The sequence below is a fragment of the Dichomitus squalens genome, assembly GCF_000275845.1.
Source record: "Dichomitus squalens LYAD-421 SS1 unplaced genomic scaffold DICSQscaffold_10, whole genome shotgun sequence".
Lineage (NCBI taxonomy): Eukaryota > Fungi > Basidiomycota > Agaricomycetes > Polyporales > Polyporaceae > Dichomitus > Dichomitus squalens.
In genome coordinates this window covers 604538-619361 of record NW_006766892.1, presented here as the reverse complement: position 1 = coordinate 619361, position 14824 = coordinate 604538, and the positions used below count along the sequence as shown (strand labels likewise).

Here is a 14824-nt window from a genome sequence, read left to right as displayed (position 1 = left end):
GCTATCATGAACGTGTGCTTGGGAGTCGAGGACGGCTCACGGGGGAAGGGCTTCTCGAGGAAGCGCGATGGACTGCGGAGTTGTCGCGGACGGTGCCACTACTTAGAGAGCGCATTCTGAGGTCTGTCGTTCCTTTGTTCCCGTTCATGACGAGCTCAACGACCGATTGATTGAGCCACGGTCAGCAGGGGCGCATCATCGTCGGTGCTAAGTTGCCACTTGCTGGCGGGGTTCGCAAAAGGCAGGGTGTGTGTGTTACATTGTTCGAAGGAAGAGGTGAGAGGGGGGCAGGAGAATGAGAAGCGCACAAGAGAAGTCCGCGAGGCTCGTGTCCCGTTGGCAACCCCGGAACTTCGATACGCGGGGGAAGTCCTTCCATTTCGGCCTGCCTTTGCCGTCGGTGCCGGGTCTTCTTCGGACGATAGGGCCGGCGCAGAAGCGCCGCAATCTGAGTGTCTGCCAGAGTCTGCCCGGGCTGCGTGCCCCGAAGGGAGAGCACGGGAGAGCTCCTGGAGCTGAGGTGCGACGTCGTGCTTTGCGGATGAACGATATTGGGTTTCGAGCGTAAATACCATCGGGAGACGAGCGGCCGGGCGGTCGAGGATAGAACGAGAGTGCTGCGAGGCTGTTTCATACACTTTGCGAGGATGCGCCCACGACGTCTGGCATCGTTCCCCAACCCCCGAATCAAAGTACAGAGCCTTCAATTTGGTGAGCCATACCATCATCGATTTGCCTCCCTTGTCAATGCGAGCTGAATAGGGACAGCCCCGGGACAGAATCAAGCTGTCCATCGCTGACAAAGACAAATGTACAGGCTGTTAAGTGCTATCTGCGAGCCGTGGGACAATTGCCATTGGTCAGCTTAACCACTGTCTCTCTCTGCTGAGGAGAGAGACCGAGAACATCGCTGTTCACCGAAACCCGGCCATGATTCTGCCTCCATACCGCCCCTTTCAACGGACGGGATGTATGCCGTGGACGAGAAGACATCGACATCGCCGCGACTAAGCTGACACGTCGCAGGCTATATGCTAGACGACGATGTCGTGACCTCACTTGTCCCTCTATTGAGCCTGTGGGCTAGCCAGCCCACGAATATATAAAGCTGGGTGGAGTCCTCATCCCTACTACCCTCACATACTTCTACAACCGATTTTCACTCTACAAAAGCACCATGGCCAAGTACCTGCTCAAAGGCGGAACTGTAGCGACCTTCGTCCAAGCCACCAACAAACCTCGCGCCCACAAAGCCGACGTCCTCATCGAGGGCGACACCATCGTTCGGATCGAGAAGAACATCGACGACGAACCTGGCGTGGAGGTGATCGACTGCAAAGGCAGGTGGATCACCCCTGGCTTCGTCGACACCCACAAGTGAGCCGTTCCGCAGATGCGTTCGGTCTGTGCGGAGCGCTGACCCTAGCGCACAGGCATCTCTTCATGGCCGTCTTGCGCGGAAACCACTGCGAGTGGGTAGCTGGGGTCCACTTCCCCGTGACGTCGCAACTGAGACCGTTCATTCTGCAGCTGGCTGTTCTCTGAATACCGGGTGAAATTCATATGGCAAGTGCTACACCGATAGCCGATAACTATGCGTGCGACAGTCTTGGACTCACTAATACACCAAATGACAGGACCGTCCAAGGGACGATCACTCCCGAGGAAGTCGCAATCGGCCAGCTCGCAGGCTGTCTGGACGCGCTCAACAACGGCACCACGACCATGCTCGACCACTTCCACGCCGCGCACACGCCTGCGCACGCGGAAGCCTCGCTCAAGGCAACGATCGAGTCCGGGGCCCGCGTCGTGTGGGCGCCCGATCACCTGAGTTCCAACACGCAGCTCTTCCCGACGCTCGAGTTCGCGAAGGATACCGAGACGCTGCAGTGGCAGCGTGCCAAGCTCACGGAGTGGGGCGCGAACGGCGGGAGGCTCAGTCCCGACGGCCGCGTTCTGCTCGGGTTGGCCTACGACCGCCTTGGGAACGGGAAGGAGCACGTCGTCCCGCACGAGGAGCTGCTGGCGGAGGCGAGGGCCATACCCGCGCAGACGATCACTGCGCACATCCACAGCGCCGAGCAGGTCCTTCTGTGGCGCGATCCGGGCCTCCTTGGGCCCGACGTCCTCTTCTCCCACTGCTGCGGCCTCGCAGGGCACACGCCGCTTGACGAGGAGGCGTGGAGGGCGCTGAAGGACAGCGGAGCGGCGATCGGGGCGACGCCCGAAGACGAGATCGGGATGGCGCTAGGGCACGGTCTTGTCGTGTTCGACGCGGTCGAGAGGGGCGTGAAGGTCGGGATTGGTGCGGTGGGTGTCTCAACAGACTCCCCATGTCTAGAATGCTGACCGCCGCTGCTTGCAGGACACGGCGTCGATCAACGGTGGGGACATGTTCACCGCGATGCGCTTTGTGCTGCAGGATGCCCGCCACAAGGAGCAGCATCGCATCCGCGCTGCCAAGGAGGCCTTGCCCTTCAAATACAAGTACAACAGTGTCGACGCCTTCCGCCTGGCCACGCTAGGCGGCGCGGAGGCACTGGGCCTCGCGAACATCATCGGCACTGTCGAAGTCGGCAAGAAAGCGGACTTGCTCATCTTCGACGCGAACTCGGTCAACCTCGCTGGCGCCGACGACCCATTCTCTGGCATTGTCTTCCTCGCCGCGAGTGAAGACACCGAGTTCGTGTTGGTTGCTGGTGAAGTCGTTAAGAAGAACCACAAACTGGTCAGAGAGTGGGCGCCGGTAGCGAGGGAGTTGCAAAAGAGGGCAGAGGACATCCGGCAGCGCTGGCCCGCAGAAGTATTGGAAGGGGCTTGGAAGAAGTGGTATGATGCCAACATGAACTGAAGTCGCCCTTAGATCCATTCAAATGTGGTAGCAATGCGCAAACTACTCAGCAGTCTCTCACCCCTGCACTTGTAAAACATTTCGAACGATCAATGGCAGGCTCAGAAGAACGTGCATTGCAAGAGCGCGAGACTCACAGGCCAGAACATATTCTCCCTCTGCAACCTAATCCGAGGGCTGCTGATCATGTTTATCTCTGTCACTCGTTGGTACGGCTGGCTGGCCGTCCCACGAAATTATGTCACTTGCCCGTTAGTATGGCTTATTGATGTTGTTCGACCCTCCCGCTCAAGGGAGGGAGCTGAGTGTTCGTCAGCTCGGCATTGGCGGTGGGGCCATGGGAGCGGCTTTGGGCCGTCTATTGCATACTAGGAGCGTTTGGCATAGTGGGTTTACTTGTACTCTTCAATTGAAATCGACGTCGCTATGTGGGACTTTGTTGACGCGACTTCAGGCATTTCCCGAACCTCAGGGATCTAGTGGGGCTACCCATCTAACGTACATATATATATTGATGATTGACAGAAGGCATTGAGTGTACTCCTCAAACTATACCCTCGCCCGTGTCTGCTCGCTCGATCAACAACATCACTATAAGAGCACCATGAACAAGTATCTGCTCAAGGGCGGGACTGTGGCGACCTTCGTCCAAGCCACCAACCAACCTGGTGCCTTCAAGGCCGACGTTCTCGTCGAGGGCAGCACTATCACCCAGATCAAGGAGAATATCGATGCTGCACCTGACGTGGAGGTGATCGACTGTAAGGACAAGTGGATAACCCCAGGCTTTATCGATACTCACAAGTGAGTTGGATTGCGAACATACCCTGTTTCGGGAAAGAGCTGACCCAAGCGCAAAGGCACATCTACGCGACCGTTTTGCGAGGAAATCACGCCGAGTGAGCAGCCTGGTGTTCCCCGCCCAACTGACGTTGACAATTTTGCAGCATGTTGTTCACCGAGTATCTGGTGAAATATCTATGGTGAGTGCTACACCACTCCCTTGCGGCAGCCCGTGACTCACTATGTACGGGCATCGACAGGACAGTGCAAGGGACGCTCACCCCAGAGGAAGTCGCCATCGGTGAACTTGCAGGCTGTCTGGACGCGCTCAACAACGGCGTCACGACGCTGCTCGACCACTTCCACGCCGCGAACACGCCGGCGCATGCCGAGGCCTCGCTCAAGGCCGCCGTCGAATCCGGAGCCCGTGTCGTGTGGGCCCCTGACCAGCTCAGCCCGAACACGCAGCTGTTCCCGACGCTCGAGTACGCGACGGACGCCGAGACGCTGCAGTGGCAGCGCGAGAAGCTCAAGGAGTGGGGTGCGAACGGCGGAAAGCTCAGGGCCGATGGTCGCGTCCTGCTCGGGTGGGCCTTCGACCGCCTCGGATTCGGGAGGAAGCCCACCGTTCCGCACGAGCAGCTGTTGGCGGAGGCGAGGGCGATCCCAGTGCAGACGGTCACTGCGCACATCCAAAGCGCGGAGCAGGTCTTGCTGTGGCGCGACGCTGGACTCCTCGGACCGGATGTCGTCTTCTCCCATTGTTGCGGCCTTGTGGGGCACGCACCCCTCAACGAGGAGGCGTGGAAAGCATTGAGGGACAGCGGAACGGCGATTGGGACGTCGCCCGAAGATGAGCTTGGAATGGCACTAGGGAACGGCGTGGTGGTCTTCGACGCTGTCGAGAGGGGCGTGAAAGTCGGGATTGGAGCGGTGAGCTTCTATACTGAACTGTGTCATTGATGTGTGCAAGACTGAACCGATGCTCAACGTGTGCGCAGGATACAAACTCGGTCAACAGCGGCGACTTGTTCACCGCGATGCGCTTCGCATTGCAGGATGCTCGCTTCAGAGAGCAACAGCGCGTCCAGGCTGCTAAGGAAGCCGTGCCCTTCAAGCACAAGTACGGTAGCGTTGACGTCTTCCGTCTCGCCACCCTGGGCGGCGCAGAGGTACTGGGTCTTGCGAATATCATCGGCACTGTCGAAGTTGGTAAGAAAGCGGACTTGCTAATCTTCGACACGAACTCGGTCAACCTGGCTGGTGCCGACGATCCGTTCTCGGGCGTTGTCTGTCTCGCGGCTGGCGAAGACATTGAATTTGTATTCGTTGATGGTGAGGTCGTCAAAAAGAACCACAGATTGGTTAGGGAGTGGGCGCCGATAGCAAGGGAGCTGAAGAGCAGAGCAGAGGACATCCGGAAGCGTTGGCCTGCAGATGTTCTGGAGGGAACATGGAAGAGATGGTATGATATCATTGTAAACCAAAGTCGCCCTTAATAGGTACAGCAAACTGTGGTCAATATACGATCCTCTCACAGCAGCAATGCAAGAATACACATACAAGCATCACCGACAGTTGCCGGCAGAATGGAAATAACAACTCGGAAGAGAAATATCCGCTTCATCCATTCGATGATGCGAGATCCCAGCCGAATGGCCGGTCACAAAGCAACATCGAAAAGATAAAGGAGATCCCCCGACGACACAAGCCAGCAGTGCAGTAGCAAGGTCATCGCGCCCTCGGGTTGCAAGCAGAGCCCGAGGGTCAAGGGCGGCAAAAATTAGATAACCAATAATGGAGGCGGTGCCTCCATAATAGTGGTTAAACTATTAAGAACAGATACTACACTTGATCTAAGCCAAAAGGCCAGAGTGGTAAGGATTCTTGGTGTGCGAGGACGGGTTATATACCCGGATGAGCAGCGCACGGACCATGTTTGCCTTTATTTGTGTTCAATCGGACGCTCACAGAGGGACGAACTGGCAGCCGCACGATTAGCCGGTTGGACGCAGCTTGAGCCTCTCCAGCACTCAGAGCAGTACTTACCAGATACACCCGACTGGTTACACGAATCGAGTATTACAGTCGAGTATGATTGGTGGCCGTGTGCCGCGTTGCTATTCTCTCACCGCCGTTATGTCTCGGAGCTCACGTCGCACCATTGGTCTTCATCATCACCTACAACATATAGTATGCATCAACTGACCGGTTTCTGCACTACATCATCTCGCTCCCCCTGATTCACGCAAATGACAGGCAATAACACCGGAAATTCTGCAACAGCAGGGCTAGGGCTTCCTTGACGGCAGGTGATTGGGTGCCCCAACTACCGTGTTCCATTTTGATCATCCCCGCACCTCACCACACTCAGTCTTCACTAAGACCAATGACTTGACTCTGATTCTGTCTCAATTGTCGAGCGTGAGTGGAGATCTTCCTAATGCGGTCGATGCAAGTCAGAGCAGTCTGCTGTATATTAATATCCACACCCTGTCTCATTTCGCTCCAATACTTCAAATAACGTTGCCGAATTGCTCCTTCTCAAGAGTCGTACTGTATGACACGGCAAAATGCTGCCGTTCTGCCAGCGGGCCTGCACTGGCAAATATCGGCAGATATAATTAGCGCTCATACCAGAAAATGGTCGTAGGGGTGGCTTCCGATGCCTGGGTACTCATATAAAAGCCCTGTAAAAGTACTAGTATGTGACGGCTTCCACAGCACTGCGTTCTGTGGACTCAGGACGATACTGATTACTCTCACCTTATTCTCTGGTGAAAGTGTGACCGGCGCTAGAACAATGAGGAACAGCCTACGCCGCTCTTCATGCACTACACCCCTTCAGAAAGCTTCGAAGCCTCATCTGAGGCCGACTGGTAAGCTGACAACGTTTTCAGGTATTCCCTAGGGCACTTTGATGAATGTATGTCAAGAGGAACTCACTCTAGACTCGATGTCCACGGAGGCGCTTAGATATTTGCCAGTTTCTGCCGACCATGGCAATTGCCATTTCTGCCATATCTGCCGGCAGAATAGCCCAAAACATTTCTGCCATGTACACTAGTCGTACACATGGTCCGGATGTGTCCAAGGGGCGGCGTTCAGTACGAGGTCTACATTTGGAAGCCGGCGGCTTGTGATCCTAATATGCACAAACACCCACTTGCGGCCTGAGCGTCACGGCGCGTCGCGCACCGTATCGTCCTTAAGCATTTCCTTCTGCTATCTCTAGCTGTTCGCCATGCCGGTCCCATGGGAAGCCCTCATTCCGTTTGGTACGCTTGAGTACACTGCGTGACACTTGAAGACCCCGTATTCACACGTTGCCAGGACTTCTCACTGTTATGTTCGGCGCCGCGGGTACGCTCTTGAACACTTCTAAGAGGCTCCAGAATCAGGGCAAGGTGCGTTTGGGCAGGCTGATGTCTTGCATTATATGTTGTTGCTGAGCGCGTATCCTGCCGAACTCGTCCAAACCCAGCCCGTCCGTCACAACGTCGATGCCTGGGACGAGATGATGATGGATCGGGACAAACGGTTGACGGGTCATAAACGAGGCCAGCTGGTGCGTATGGACACATCGTGCTTCCAATTGCAGAGGCTCAATATGCCTCCTTTTGTCTAGGCGGAGCCGCATGCGCCAGCTGAATTCGAGACAAACAGCGTCTGGTACACCGAGAGAACGTCATGATGCAGCAGCTGTTCCGTCTGTTCCTCTTGCAATAGATTTTGTGCTCTATCACGCGACGCGACGGCAACCCGTAGCGAATCGCCTCAGCTATCCATTTCTGTCCTCAGCCACTCCCATACCCCAGTCACGCGCTCGTCTTCCTCCGCAAGAAGCGTTATGCCATCATCCACCGAGCCATACCGCTGGCCCTGCAACCTCTTGACAAGGGCTGCAAGCCGCTCCTTCAAATCCTTCTCTGTGCTTTCGGAACAGGCTACAGAACATGACAAGATGACGCCGTGCTTCGAGCGAATCTCTGCGGACTGGAGGATGCTTGACGTCGGACTATTTGAAGGCTCTAGTAAGGCAGGCACTCACCACCACTCCCCATGGGAACCCGTGCTCGATCTTGTATGTGAACTCTGGTGTTTGACCAAAGGCCCAGTCCCAAGTCTATCATGGTGTAAATCGGTGCTTCAAACGCCACGCAATGCACCGGCTCACCTTGAGTTCCTTCATCCCAAGCTTGATGTATTCAATGTTTTGCGTTCCATCTGCGTCGTTGACCATTTGCACCTGGGGTATTGTCAATGTCGGTTGCGTCCACAGCAGTAGGAAGAAGGAAATGAGGTCGTACCTCTTCGTGCACGTCATACTCCTTCCGAAACGCGTCTATGACCGCGCGTACGAATTTCTCGTGGTCAACATGCCCATACCGCTGTTGCAAGTTGCAAACAGGAGACCGTACAGAGGCCACACCTCGTGTCTCCATCGTATCCTGAATCACTATCCCTCAGTGAAGTGGCACAGCGTGCTACGGGTACCCTGTCCTATGCACCTTGCCAGACCTGAGCAGCTCTCCGAGAGTGTCTAGCCTTGTTGAGATGAGCATGGTTCCATGGTGGTACGCTCGGTCCTTCACGATCTTGTATGCAGAGCCTGACACGTAAGCACCAAATGTTCATAAGTTCAAGGAAGTGGAGAGGGAGAGACGCGACATATCTTGTCCTTCCCCACACAGATGTCGTTCCGGTCATTCACGTTCGCATCCACTCCTAAAGAGCGCACTGCTTTCAACACAACCTGGGCAGTCGCATGGCGGTCAAAGGACGCTCTGGGAAGATGTATTGAGAAGTTGGTATTGCCCAGATCCTACGTGATAACACCAATGTGAATACAGCACGAGCAACTCCCTGGAGAGCGAACGAGACGTACGTGGTACACTGTACCTCCTCCGCTATGCCTCCGTATGAAGGGTATCCCTGTCTGCCGTGAGGCACGCAAGTTGACCTCCTTCCATGGATTCTGATTTCGACCTATGACGACGCAGGGCTCATCGCGGTATAGCAGTAGTAATGGCTTGTCGGGAGACTTGTGCCGGAACAACCTGCCGCATTCATGTCACCAACAGCGCATGAACACGTTGATATCATGCGCACCAATCTTCGAATGAGAGGTTGAAGTACGGATCTGTGGACTCAGAGATATATATCGAGTGCTCCGGAGTGGGGGCCGAGCCGGAGGCGAAGCAACGTAGCGCGGTCGACGTGCAGGTGATGCGCGTAAAGGAAGTGCGCGCAAAGTGTGTGATCATGCCACCTTAGTGAGAGGAACCGTACAATAAGAGCCCGAATGCACAGAGAATCAAGCAGTCCGAGAGACGTTGGTGACAGCCAGCAGGGCAGCAGGCGCGCACCGATCGCGCGCGAGCTGAACGCGTCTCGGGATACGCGCAACGCGCACATAGAAGCACTCCTCAGGAACGTATAATTTCTCACCACATACGATACACGCTACAAGAAGGTACTATAATACGGTACGTGTATCCTTGACACATCTAACGCTGCTTCTGCCGTTTGTTCGGCCCATTGGCGGTGTCCACCGACGAAACGGACATCGACCGGCGTCCCTGTGCGCGAATCCATACACGTCAATCGTCGTACTCTTCCTTCACAGGAAGTGCAAAACGCACCTGCTTGCGGCTCCGCGCACTGCGTGTGCTCATAACACTCTGCCCTCTACCTTCCACGTCGCCCTCCGCCTCACCCTCCTCCACGTCCATCGGTGTCTCCAGCGCCTCGCCCTCGCCCTCTGGGTTCTCACCGCGAAGAATCGCGAGGCGCGCCCTGGTCGTCCTGATGTCTTGCTCGTGCTTATCAACTGCCTTCTTAATCTCGACGAGCTGCTGCGCGGCGTCGATGACAGAGGCGAACTTCGCGAGGTTGTCACGGGTGGGCATGACGATGCGCGTTGCAGATATTCCGACCTCGCCGACTACTTGAGAAACGCGGGGGGCGACGGCAGCTTTGGGCTGTGCCATCTTGAAGGTGCGGAGGTGGACGGGGACGTGCGCGGCCTTCGTGGAAGAACCCGCCGTCTGTTCCACCTCCGTGCGGACGATGCAATGCAGTGCGTCTGCAAGGGACGTCAATACAGGGAACATATCCAGTCGTACAGTACGGCTGACCATAGGCGGCAGATTTCGCAGACGATTTCTTCGGCTGTGGCTGGGGAAGGGCGATGACGCTGGAAGCGGAAGGCGTGACAGGGGTTTGAGGCTCTACGCTGCCTGCGACAGCCTTCCTTTTCTTCTTCGTGTCGAGGGTAGTCCCCGCGAGACCGTCGTCGTCCACCGCGATGTCGGGCAAACCAGACTCGATGCCGCACAGAGTGCGTAACAATTCGTCACGGTCCTTCTTAAACCGGCGCTCGTTCTCCTTAAGCCTCTCGAGTTCAAGATAGAGCGCATCTTCTTCGGCGATCTGTTCTGGTGTGCGGTTCACAAGACTAGCCACGTATTGCTTGCGAAGCGTCTCTTTGTCTGTCAACAAAGGCCAGATGAGTGTTCGTAGCCTCAAAATCCATTTCGCCGAATGATATAGCATTACCTTTGTCAAATGTCAGGGTGGATATGAGCGCGGCCTTGCTAGCCTCATCTCCAGGCCATGGTCGATTCCGAACTAGTTTCCGACATATACTGAAATATCGATCTTTCAAATCCTGTAGCGTTGAGCTCGTGTGGCTGTCCAGACACAATGTTGTGGTGAGACTAACCTCCAGGGGCCGTTCCGTCCCACCCGGATATTCGTAACGATCGTGAACGACGAGGAACCGGCCATCATACTCGCGTACAAGGTTGAAAAGGTAGTCTGTCTCCTCCTTGGTCCAATTCGAGTCTGTCCATAACATTGGATCAATTGAGCCAGATATGTATTGTGGCTGGGGAAGTCATGCAGGCAAATACCTTCGAGGAACCTGTTGTACTCATCCTGAGAGTACACATACGGTGTGGTTTGGACATTGTACTTCGCAAAAGGATAGTCTAAGAAAGTTACTCGCATCAAATGTCTCCTATATAGAGTGTTGAACACACCAGCTTCCGGATCTACGCTCGACTTCACCCAGTGGGATAATCTAAGGTCATCCGTCCGCGCCCCATTCCTGAAAGGACGCCATTCCCTTACAATCGAGAGAAGGGTAGTCAACGTCTGCAGCCTACGGTATTCCACCGGATTATCCGCACCATTTCACCTTTCCACCACCCCCTATGTTTGGCTTCTGCTTGAGCCTCGGTTTCGCGAACTGAGCAGCCATAGTAGGGATGGACGGCCCGATCAGGGCGTAGAGCTCCCTCGGAATACCCTCTGGTTTCTTCGCGCGCTCCGCCGCCTGTGGTTTCTTCGCTTGAGTAGGGGGTCCAGTACCAGGGGCATTGGGCAAAGAGAGGATGCTCCGCACGTCTGCGGCACTGGCAGCCATAGCGAGGCTAGTGGTATGGAGGCAAGGCGTACAGACGCTTGGAGATGTGGCTGCGAGCGCGTCCGGTGTGGGGTCGCGCGCGGGATCCGTTTGTGCTCTTCCACACCGCTCACTACATTCCATGATGACTTCTCGGGCACTATCGTCCTTGCGTCCTCTCGTTCTCAATGGGCTTAGACACTCGGCGCCCAGTCCTCCTGCGTCGTGTACGTGTGCATACACAAGGGCTTTTCACGCAGCCAGCATCCAACGGTACCCGCCAAAGGATGGCGGTCTGACCAATATCCTCTCTGGCGGCGACGCGCCCGCGGTGCAGGTCAAGACGATCACCCAGAACGGCATTCAGCTCGCGGACGGCCTCGTTCTCCCGTCCCCTTGCATCTTCTTGAACGGAAAGGTGTTCCTCTGGAACGCGCCGGCGAAAACGTGGGATGGGTGGAAGCCAGAGCATTTCGAGGTCTTTGACACGGTTGTACCGAAACCAGGCGAGTAGCACTGTGCATATACGCGCAGACATATATTAATCTTAACGTACGAACGTGCTAGAGATTCTGCTGGTCGGAACCGGTGAGCGGGTCGAAATGATGCCCCCTGCCCTCCGGCAATACTTGAACAAAGCCGGCATCCAGGTCGATATCATGAACACGGTGGGTCGCATACTTTCTGGTCCTATCCCTCTCCTGCTCAACGCATCACAGCGCAATGCATGTTCAACATATAACCTCCTCGCCGAGGAAGGGCGACGCGTCGCTGCCGCCCTTCTTCCCCTAACACCACAAAATTGGCCAGACGCGCCTCCGCTTTGATCCACGACTTCGCATGTCGTCGACGATGGCTAGGGTCAACGCATACATAATACACTCCTAATGATACAGTAGCAAGACGGACGAGCCATGGAAACGGATATCCGGGTCTGCAGTCTTGAAAACGCAGGCAGGCAGATCGTCTATTCTGCCTTCCTCTTGCCCTTCCGCGCCGCAGACAGGGACGGGTCTTCCTCCTCTTCCGCGAAGATTGGCGGTAACGACACCTTGACGGGCTGCAAGCCGTCTGTTGGTGGAAGGCGATCGACACGCAAATGAGGACACAGAGGTTCATAGGATGCATTACACGCAGACTGTATAGCCCCAACTTGTATACCAAGAGAGCCCACTCACCGTTCGGATCCTTGAACTGGATGAACACCGAGTCCCAGTTCGACAGCACGCTCTTCAGCTGCGCGCCGTCCTCCAGCTTCTCGTACCGGCCAGTCGGACGGCCCTTCTCTTTGACTTGCCGCGCGAGCTCGAAGTCGTCTGTGGTGGCGACCTTGGGCACCTCCCACTCCCCTGAATCGTCCTCGTCCATAGCGAACTCTGCGTGTGGATTGGGGGCGTCCACCACGGGAGACTGGAGCGCATCCAGCGTCTCAGTCTTGATGTCGGCGACCGTGGAGGTGCCCGGCACATTAATGAGCACTGTGAGCTTGTGCGTCTTGACGAGCAAGATGAACGTCTTTGGTGGTGCTCGCGGTGGCTACGGATATCTGTGTGAGCAACGAAAAGGGGAAAGTCAGAGCGCGTAACGCACCATAGTCGTAGGTTTTGGCTCTCTCGAGAATGGGACTCGGGACGCGATGCAGTCGAGCGCAGGCAGCAGGACGCGAACAGGAGGAGCGGGACGCGTTCAGTGTCCAGTCACAGTCACAGTCACAAGTCTGGAGGTCGCAGCCTCAACCCGTAGCGCCCACGCTGGCCGTCACGCCCCGCCGGCGGCTACAGGACACTGTCGTCGCCGTTCCATCATCTCTCTCGCCTGTTCACCCCCGCCATGAGCCGGTACCTCGACCCCGAAGAGTCCACAAAGCCGTACAAGGATCCGACGCCGTTGCCCGCGGATGTCCCGAAGGTCAAGGAGCTCGGCGTGACGAGCGCCCCGCTCAAGAGCGCGGCGTTCTTCCTCGGGGCGTACTGCAAGGACTACAACGGTGCGTGTCGCTCTCAGCTCAGGAGGTGGAGGGAAGCAGGCAGGAGGGATCGCTGCGGAGATAATCTGGAGGAAATGGGATTGGAGGGGGGGTCCCCGTTGGCTGTGAGGGCGCGCACTGACACATGTCCTTTTCGTACCCGCAGAGGACTTCATGCTCTGCAAGTCTGAGAACCGGGATCCCGCCCACTGTCTGAAGGAGGGCCGGCGGGTGACGCGCTGCGCGCAGGACCTGTACGTGCTGCACCCCTCCCCGATACCCATCGTTCGCTTACTTTGACGATCCCATTCGGCGCGCGTCCCCTCTCGGACGTGCTCCTCGAAACTACTGCTGCCCGCTGCCGACAGTATCACCAAGCTTCGGGAGAACTGCCTAGCGGAGTTCGAGAAGCACTGGAACTGCTTAGAGTACAATAACCAGGCATGTGCTGTTCACTCCAGATACGAATATCCCGTTATGCTGATGCCGCGCCGTGGGGGAGCAGGAATACTACCACTGCCGGAAGGACGAGCGCGTGCTGAACAAGTGTGTGTTCGAGAAGCTGGTGCGTACACATGCTCGGCCGCAGTGCCGATTCGCCAATGCGGCATTTGCTCATCCACGTCCGTGTACAGGGCCTGACGAAGACCATCCCTGGTACACCCGAGGGCAAAACACCCATTCATGAGGTCAAGAACCCTGTCTTCACTGGCGTCCAGAAGTAGACTTATACTACCAATACATGCGCTGTATTGCTCTGATCCACACGCTATCTTTGTATCCGAATGTCGCGCCGATCTGAGTTTGACGGCAAAGCGGCAAGGTCACGGGCGAAGCGTCGGCGCAGTCCTCGACAGGCAAAATGGAAAACCAGCTGCACACGATGGCCGACTAGGTCGCGACGACGGAACGTGTGTGAGCACGCTACATTGTACGGTAGAGAACCCGAATGCACGACATGTGATGTGCTCTACGTCCTAGAAGGTCCGTCAAGCGAAGTCGACCTGCTCCCCCTCTCGGGGACCGACCTGCCCTCCTAGCTCGGCGGGCGTGGGCAAGCCCGTATCGCGCTATCAACCGCGGGTATTGCGAAGGGGCAGCCAGTAATTCCGCCGTAGAAGCGGAAGAAGTGAGGGTTGCTCAGGGGTCCGGTTGTGTGAACCTGAGGACAAAGTTCACGACAATCGCCACTGTACGTGGGTCAGCGGAGCAGCACGGAAATGGAACAGAGAGCGTACCCAGCAGTGCAACACACAGAATGGTCTGCATATGAATGAGATGAGCGAACCGTCTCCTCCGAATGCTGGGCGGGGACTTACGGGGCCAACTCGGTCATCGTACGGTCCGCGTCCACCACGGCGGATGGAAGCGGCGCGCCAGTGGTAAGTCCATAGAGCGTATACCATAACACCCATAGCTGCATGAGGCAGCACGATGTTGAGACACGGAGTATGATGTCACACGACCCGAGAGGACTGACCGACGAAAGAGAACATGGCCGCGCTGATCTTCCCAACCTGATACCCAGTGCACATCGTGAGGAACAAATTGAGCAACTATGGAAAGCGGACGGACCTTGTCGCCAAAGTTGAGGAGGCCAACGGCAAGGCCTCCGAGGACTACGGTGAAGTGCAGCCATGAGAGGAAGGTACGTTCGTTTGCGAACGCGACCTTGGGCTCGATCTTGACGGGGAGGGCGATGCGTTTTGCGGCGGTGCGCTGGAGGAGGGGCTGGGTGGACATGACGGGAGAGGATGAGGGAAGGATGAGACGCGAGAAGGAGAAGGCACAGGGGCGATGTGTGTGTCTGGAG

At 56.4% G+C, this 14824-nt stretch overlaps 7 protein-coding genes across 7 annotated transcripts; 4 read left to right on the top strand and 3 right to left on the bottom strand.

Annotated features, from left to right (window-relative positions):
• Window positions 1-689: 689 nt before the first annotated feature.
• On the top strand, window positions 690-2851 carry DICSQDRAFT_161159 (Metallo-dependent hydrolase; the record flags this gene model as incomplete). Its single annotated transcript, XM_007364962.1, has 4 exons — window positions 690-711; window positions 763-1377; window positions 1638-2310; window positions 2366-2851. Exons 2-4 carry the CDS (start codon window positions 1178-1180, stop codon window positions 2849-2851), a joined length of 1359 nt encoding a protein of 452 aa, XP_007365024.1. The 5' UTR covers window positions 690-711; window positions 763-1177.
• A 604-nt stretch (window positions 2852-3455) lies between these two features.
• On the top strand, window positions 3456-5133 carry DICSQDRAFT_58802 (Metallo-dependent hydrolase; the record flags this gene model as incomplete). Its single annotated transcript, XM_007364961.1, has 5 exons — window positions 3456-3655; window positions 3712-3750; window positions 3799-3834; window positions 3895-4567; window positions 4636-5133. The coding sequence occupies 5 exons, from the start codon at window positions 3456-3458 to the stop codon at window positions 5131-5133; spliced, it is 1446 nt and encodes a 481-aa protein (XP_007365023.1).
• A 1988-nt stretch (window positions 5134-7121) lies between these two features.
• Window positions 7122-8901, bottom strand: DICSQDRAFT_154698 (Lipoyltransferase and lipoate-protein ligase; the record flags this gene model as incomplete). The annotated part of the gene is made up of 9 exons (XM_007364960.1): window positions 7122-7202; window positions 7263-7630; window positions 7686-7760; window positions 7812-7883; window positions 7945-8085; window positions 8146-8246; window positions 8303-8459; window positions 8523-8694; window positions 8747-8901. The coding sequence occupies 8 exons, from the start codon at window positions 8899-8901 to the stop codon at window positions 7412-7414; spliced, it is 1092 nt and encodes a 363-aa protein (XP_007365022.1). The 3' UTR covers window positions 7122-7202; window positions 7263-7411.
• Window positions 8902-9065: 164 nt separating this feature from the next.
• DICSQDRAFT_104707 (uncharacterized protein) lies at window positions 9066-11066 on the bottom strand (the record flags this gene model as incomplete). Its single annotated transcript, XM_007364959.1, has 8 exons — window positions 9066-9216; window positions 9280-9722; window positions 9775-10128; window positions 10196-10307; window positions 10362-10483; window positions 10552-10629; window positions 10681-10766; window positions 10831-11066. The coding sequence occupies 8 exons, from the start codon at window positions 11064-11066 to the stop codon at window positions 9145-9147; spliced, it is 1503 nt and encodes a 500-aa protein (XP_007365021.1). The 3' UTR covers window positions 9066-9144.
• Window positions 11067-11233: 167 nt separating this feature from the next.
• On the top strand, window positions 11234-11872 carry DICSQDRAFT_146578 (uncharacterized protein; the record flags this gene model as incomplete). The annotated part of the gene is made up of 4 exons (XM_007364958.1): window positions 11234-11272; window positions 11332-11551; window positions 11613-11713; window positions 11765-11872. The coding sequence occupies 4 exons, from the start codon at window positions 11234-11236 to the stop codon at window positions 11870-11872; spliced, it is 468 nt and encodes a 155-aa protein (XP_007365020.1).
• Window positions 11873-12012: 140 nt separating this feature from the next.
• Window positions 12013-12413, bottom strand: DICSQDRAFT_169340 (uncharacterized protein; the record flags this gene model as incomplete). The annotated part of the gene is made up of 2 exons (XM_007364957.1): window positions 12013-12116; window positions 12224-12413. 2 exons carry the CDS (start codon window positions 12411-12413, stop codon window positions 12013-12015), a joined length of 294 nt encoding a protein of 97 aa, XP_007365019.1.
• Window positions 12414-12826: 413 nt separating this feature from the next.
• Window positions 12827-14817, top strand: DICSQDRAFT_135892 (NADH dehydrogenase, alpha subcomplex, subunit 8). Its single transcript, XM_007364956.1, has 8 exons — window positions 12827-13032; window positions 13178-13265; window positions 13380-13452; window positions 13517-13576; window positions 13647-14201; window positions 14250-14274; window positions 14331-14528; window positions 14587-14817. The coding sequence occupies exons 1-5, from the start codon at window positions 12876-12878 to the stop codon at window positions 13734-13736; spliced, it is 468 nt and encodes a 155-aa protein (XP_007365018.1). The 5' UTR covers window positions 12827-12875; the 3' UTR covers window positions 13737-14201; window positions 14250-14274; window positions 14331-14528; window positions 14587-14817.
• Window positions 14818-14824: the final 7 nt, after the last annotated feature.

What these genes read in the sequence shown, in the direction of transcription:
- DICSQDRAFT_135892 (XM_007364956.1), top strand. Translation starts at nt 12,876, where the DNA reads ATGAGCCGGTACCTCGACCCCGAAGAGTCCACAAAGCCGTACAAGGAT. An exon ending in ACGCGCTGCGCGCAGGACCT is followed by an intron (nt 13,266 to 13,379) that starts GTACGTGCTGCA and finishes CGCTGCCGACAG; the next exon opens with TATCACCAAGCTTCGGGAGA. An exon ending in GCTTAGAGTACAATAACCAG is followed by an intron (nt 13,453 to 13,516) that starts GCATGTGCTGTT and finishes GTGGGGGAGCAG; the next exon opens with GAATACTACCACTGCCGGAA.